The sequence below is a fragment of the Propithecus coquereli genome, unplaced genomic scaffold (assembly GCF_000956105.1).
Source record: "Propithecus coquereli isolate 6110/MARCELLA unplaced genomic scaffold, Pcoq_1.0 Scaffold114, whole genome shotgun sequence".
Taxonomy (NCBI): Eukaryota; Metazoa; Chordata; class Mammalia; order Primates; family Indriidae; genus Propithecus; species Propithecus coquereli.
The window spans coordinates 3541540-3547486 of NW_012135414.1; the positions used below are offsets into that span (position 1 = coordinate 3541540).

The window sequence follows — 5947 nt, forward strand, 5'->3', positions numbered from 1 at the left end:
TTTTTTTTTTTTTTTGGTCAATTGAGCAATTATCTGCTTGCAATAAAGTCCTAGAAGTATAATTGCCAAGCCAATAGTGTGCATATAGTTTACCTTTTTGAGACAAGGTCTCATTACATGGCTGAGGCTGGTCTTGAACTCATGGGCTCAAGCAATCCTCCTGCTTCATCCTCTCTAGTAGCTGGGACTACAGGGACTACATGCACATACCACTGCACCCAACTTTTTTTACATTTTGATACATATTGCCAAACTGCCCTCTGGAAAGCTTGTACCAGTTCATGGTACGTGATACATGGCAGTGTAGAAGAGTGCCTATTTCCCTGGACCCTGACCAGGCCAAGGTGTCATCAGTCTTTTTTAGTCTTATGTGTAAAAAATAGATATATATTAGGTTTTTTAATAGTTTGTTTGCTTTTTTTTTTTTTGCTTAATGATGAGATGGTGAGCTCTTTCTGTGTTTATTGGTCATTTCTATTTCTTCCTTTGTGAATTGCCTTTTTGTGGACAAAGAACTATGGCCCAGCATCCTGCTCATAATAAGTAGAGACTATGCCTTTTGTTAGTCGATTTCATTCATTGACCTGCTTTCTGTTTTGGGTAGGTCCTGAAGGACTCTTTCATTGGTGATGCCAAAACCTGCATGATCGCCAATATCTCACCAAGTCACGTGGCCACTGAACACACTCTGAATACCTTGCGCTATGCTGACCGGTAAGTTGGCTCCCAGATGGTAGTTTGTGTGTGTGTGTGTGTGTGTGTGTGTGTGTGTGTGTGCACACAGCACGTGTGCATATGCTCCCATGTCTCTCATACTCAGGGATCTGACCTTGAGCTCTACAATGCTGTTCTTAGAGCAATTGGTCATTTGAAGAATGTGACCTGGTAGACCCTGTCATTTTGCAAGTGTGACAAGAGGAAGATGACACACTCCCCCTTGTTCAGGAGTTGACTCCATCAGTGGCTTTTAAATGGCTAGTGAAAAATCAGATATTAATGTAGGGTGGAAGGCTCAGTGAAGTTTTCTTCCTGCTGGTCTCAGCCCAAACTGTATGTAGGTCCAGAAGGGACCAACCCAAGACATTTACAGGAGGATAAACTGAGGCCCAGAGAAGAGCAGGAACTTTCCAAAGGCTCATCTGGAGTTAGTGGCTCTCACATGTGTGTTACAGTGGGTGAGACATTTTTGATTGTCATGACAGGAGAAGTGCTACTGGCATCTGGTGGGTAGAGGCCAAGTATGCTGCTAAACATCCTATAGTGCATACATAAGACAGCCCCTACAATAAAGAACTGTCTGGTGCAAAATGTCAATAGTGTTAAGGTTGAGAAATCCTGGAAACAGACAAGTCATTTTTCCTTAATGGAATTAGCATAAGCCTGCTTATTTCTGGAGGTTTTGCTTTCTGAAGGGCCCGGCAGGTTTCAGGGAACTCATTTTCCCAGAGAAGCCTGAAAGGGAGTGGTTTGCAGAAAAAGAGGGCTCTGATTATAGAATTGCAGGTAAGTGGTAGATATGAACTCCTGAGTTGGCCCATCTTCAGGAAGCACAGTGTGGGCCCTGCATAAACAATACAGTTCTGAGACTGGTTTCTCTGACCTGTCCCTTGCATGGGACTGTGGTGATTTCCAAAACTCTTCTGATCATGGAATGTTGGGTGCATACTTATATCCGCAGAAAAGACACTGCTCTTTTTTATTCAGGTGCAGAGGGGTATCTCATGCTGAAATAGAATGTCCCCTTTTCCTCTTAATCTCTCTAGATAAAAAAAATAACTCCCAATCCTTGTAATACTTTTCTTTGGTTTTTTTTTTTTCCCAGAAAGCTATAGAAAAGGAATTGGAGAACATGCCAAAATACACATTTAACATAAAAATGGTTATTTACAGGGTCAAAGAACTAAAGAAAGGCATTAAGCGTTGTGCTTCAGCTACCAGTAGAAATCGGACATCTGGAAGCTCCTCTCCAAAACGAATTCAGAGCTCCCCTGTGGCCCTGCCAGGGGACAAGTGTTCTCCCAAGAAAGTAAAGCTGGGGCTTCAGCAATCACTCACAGTGGCACTGGGCTCCACAAGAGGGAAGACCCATCCTCTGGCCAGCCACCCACCAAACATCCCTTTTGCTTCTGTACCTAAAGTCCCTGGTAAAAGGGGTAGCTCCAGAGGGAGTCTTCCTCAAGAGTGGGTCATTCAGACTAGCCCTGTCAAAGGAACCATGAGTTTTGGACATTTGGCCAGAAAAAGGGCAGAAGAGTCAGTACCCTTGTGCTCTGAGAAAAATCAAATTGGCAACAAAACTGCCCTTGGGTGGGGAAGCAGAGCTCCAGGCCCAGAAGAAGGCCTAGTGCATGGTAAGCTGCCCACCAAGTACAAGAAAGTTCAGACTGTGCAGCCAGTACAGAAGCAGCTTGTGTCACGAATTGAGCTCTCCTTTGGCAACACCCACCACATAACAGAGTATAGTCAGGACAGCAAGGGAGGCAGCCCTGCCTCTGAAACTTGGACAAACATCCTTCCACATCAGAAGGACAGGGAGGAACATTTACGTTTTTATCACCAGCAGTTCCAGCAGCCTCCTCTCCTCCAACAAAAGTTAAATTACCAACCACTAGAAAGGTTTTTATGCCAGTACAGGACACCAGAGGGTCAGCTCCAGAATGAGACTCCCCCTCTGTTCCACTCTTATTCTGAGAGCCATGATGGAGCCCAAGTTGAGGACCTTGATGACAGTGATTTCAGTGAAGATTCTTTTTCACATGTCTCCAGTCAAAGGACCACAAAGCAGAGGAACACCCTGGAGAATAGCGAAGACTCATTCTTCCTTCATCAGAATGGGGAGCAAGGTCCTGAGGAGCAGGCAGCAGAAAGGCGGGAGAGTCTATTTTCTAGCCCCAAGACTGATGTTCATGAGAAAGGTCTAAGTGAAAGCTGGGTTTACTCCAAGGACCCTATAAGCCACAGAAGAGCAGCACTTGATCATAGCAGCAGCCCAAGTAAGGTGCCCTTAGATTGGAACAGAGAGGAGGACTCCACCTCCTCAGGGCATTCTCCCAGAGACAGCCTGGCAGAGAAGCCTTACTGCTCACAGGTAGATTTTATATATGGCCAGAAAAGAGGTGGAGGCCCTGCCTTTGATCTCAGACAGGATGCCTTCAGAAGTAAGGTTCCTGGGCACACTGAGAGCAGCTTGCCATCCTCAGAGGAAGATGGTTTCACTTTCTCACTATCTCACAGTGTAGTTCCTGGATCCCCAGACCAAAGAGACACAGTCACCACACATTTGAGAGAAGTCAGTGAAGATAGCCCAATTCAAGTGACTAGAACAGTGAAAAACAGTAATGCTTCCCAAGGAGAAGACTCTAGAGGGCAATTAGGCATGTGCTCTGAATATGCTTCTGGACTGATGGCTCCCCTCACTGTGTCCCTCCTGGAGAACCCAGATGATGAGGGTTCTCCTCCATTGGAGCAGCTGGCCCAGGATAGGGCTATGCATAGTCCAGTGGCAGAGAGCACAGGGGGGCCAGTTGTGGGCCACGCAGTGTCATCTGGTAATCAAGAAGCAGTCTTGCCAGTGTCTTCAGCAACTGGGCACCTGTGGCTGTCCTCATCTCCACCTGACAATAAGCCTGGGGGTGATCTTCCAGCTCTGTCTCCATCACCCATCCGTCAGCACCCACCTGACAAGCTGCCCAACAGAGAGGCTGACCTGGGAGAGGCCTGCCAGAGCAGAGAGACTGCCCTCTTCTCCCAGGAACATGTGGGTGGTGAGCGGTATGATGCTGATGCTGAAGAGGTAGAGCTTGGCGGCTCCTCGGGTTTCCCAAAAAAGCCCTTCCCTATCATACATACTGGGGTGCCTCATTCTGGACCTACACTCACCACACAAACAGGAAGTAGTGTCCAATCCTGGGCTCAGAGGAGAAAACATCCTACAAGTTTTGGTTGGCAGGAGCTTGGTTTGTCCGCAGACCCCATGAAGTTGGCCTGCTGCAAAGACATCACATGGCTCAAACATAGGCCAGTCTCAAGGTGTATAGCAGGGCCGGGCTCTCCCCTGGTCCACAGCCGCACTCCCAAGACTGCAGGGACACTCCATCAGCCCACCCTGAAGCAAGCACAGTAAGTTGGACTAAGACTTGAGCCCCTTTCACACCCCCACTCCCACCTCAGTTTAATGTTTTGTCATAAACCAAGAGAAGGCCATGCAGGGATGCACAAGTGAGGAGTTTGCCTCTCCACATGGACGATCTTGCTGCTCCATGGTCTCTACCCATCATTAGAGTCTGACAAAAGGCAGGTCCTCCAGCTTCTAACTCAAACCCTCTGCTTTGGTCCCTGGACCCTCCACAGGAAGTAGAAATGATAACAGTCTAGGCAGTAGGCTCCACCCAGTACCAAGTATGCCAGCTGCAGTGGTCACAACTTTGATAGCCTTTCTGCAGGGAGGCTGTGGGAAATGGGCAGCTCCTGTGGAAGAGAAGCAGCACCTAGCCCTGTCCCTCAGTAGCAGGGGACAGCTTAAGAAACTTGTCTATTTTTCTATATCTCATTGTCACTCCCCAATCCCTCGACCAGTCCTGAGGAAGAACAAGTGAGTGGGGAGGTGGGTGGTGAGCTGGCTCTGGTCAAAGCCTTGACCACTTTGGGCAGAGGCAACTCCCAGCCTAGAAATGAGGCTCAGTTCCAGAAAGCTGCCCGGGAGAGGACAGGAGGCCAAGAGGATCACAGTGTCCCCTCTGGTATTCCAAGGCAGGTAGTCATCCAAGCACACCAGGAACAACTGGATGAAATGGCCGAGCTAGGCTCCAAGGAGGAGACCCTGATGAGCCAGCTGGCTTCTAATGTAAGTAGCCTTGGCTGAACACTTGGGGGCTGTTGGGAATTAGCCTGCAGCTAGTTTGATGGTAACCTTTGTTTGCTGTGGTTATGTGTGGGTAAGGGTCTGTTGTCACATACTAACCATTATTGAGGCCTTGTGCCTCCTCTTGCCACTCCTCTGAAACAGCTTGAGTGGGTAAAGGTACAGGTGGGAGATGGTGCCATCTCTGCTTCCCATTCCCAGGCTGAAATGTTTAAATCCTCTAGTCCTAGCCACTCTGCCTTCCTAGTGGCTTTTTGGGGCTCCTTCTGTGACTAACAGTGACCAACCTGCAGACCAGAGGTATTTCTACCAAAACACCCTGCTGCCGCAAAAAATACCTCGACCTAGAGTGTCTTGAATGCAGAGAAGTGGGCCCCGACCCTGTGCCATAGCAACTATCCTACCCATTAGCCAGCTAGAGGAGTGGCCTGGGTTCTGCAATTTTCCTGCAAGAGGAGGGACTAGAAAAGTGTATCTGGCAGAGGGCCAGCAAGAGCAAAAAGCTCCGTTTGTCCTTTTGTTTCCTTTCTCAGGATTTTGAAGATTTTGTGACCCAGTTGGATGAAATCATGGTTCTGAAATCCAAGTGCATCCAGAGTCTCAGGAGCCAGCTGCAACTGTACCTTACCCGCCACAGGCCAGCTGCAGCCCCTGAGAGGACAGTGGTGTCTTAGAGTAAGATCCTGTATGGGATGGTGTGGGCAGCGCAGGAGCCTGTGCTGGGCTCTCAGGGGCTGGAGGAGGCCTCTGCCAGGTCCTACTTGCACATTACCAGAACCCACTCTCTGGTCTTGCCCGTGCTGCTAGCCTGGCCCCTGCTTCTCCCTCAGGGCCGCGCTGAAGAACTTAATGCCTCTCCCTTTTCTTTGTGGCTAGAGAATTTGCTTTACTGACCCACTGTCCATGGGAACACATTTGGATTTATGACCTTAAAGATGTTTCTAATTTTGGGGATCAGAGGATGGGGTGATCAGTGGTAACCTATAAGTCAGAAGTCACAAGCCAGGAAAGACAATATGCTGAGCCCCAGCGGCTTTATCAGCTGAATTCTGTGCCTTTCTATCTTCAAAGACTAAAACACTGGCT

At 48.4% G+C, this 5947-nt stretch overlaps 1 protein-coding gene across 1 annotated transcript in view; it reads left to right on the top strand.

Moving 5' to 3' along the window:
• Positions 1 to 5535, top strand: part of KIF24 (kinesin family member 24) — a 45811-nt gene extending 40276 nt beyond the window's left edge. Inside the window, exons 9-12 of the mRNA XM_012655965.1 lie at positions 605 to 714; positions 1891 to 4119; positions 4750 to 4843; positions 5395 to 5535. Of these exons, the coding sequence (XP_012511419.1) occupies positions 605 to 714; positions 1891 to 4119; positions 4750 to 4843; positions 5395 to 5535 (2574 nt within the window). The remainder of the gene's footprint in view (positions 1 to 604; positions 715 to 1890; positions 4120 to 4749; positions 4844 to 5394) is intronic.
• The last annotated feature ends 412 nt before the right edge of the window (positions 5536 to 5947 follow it).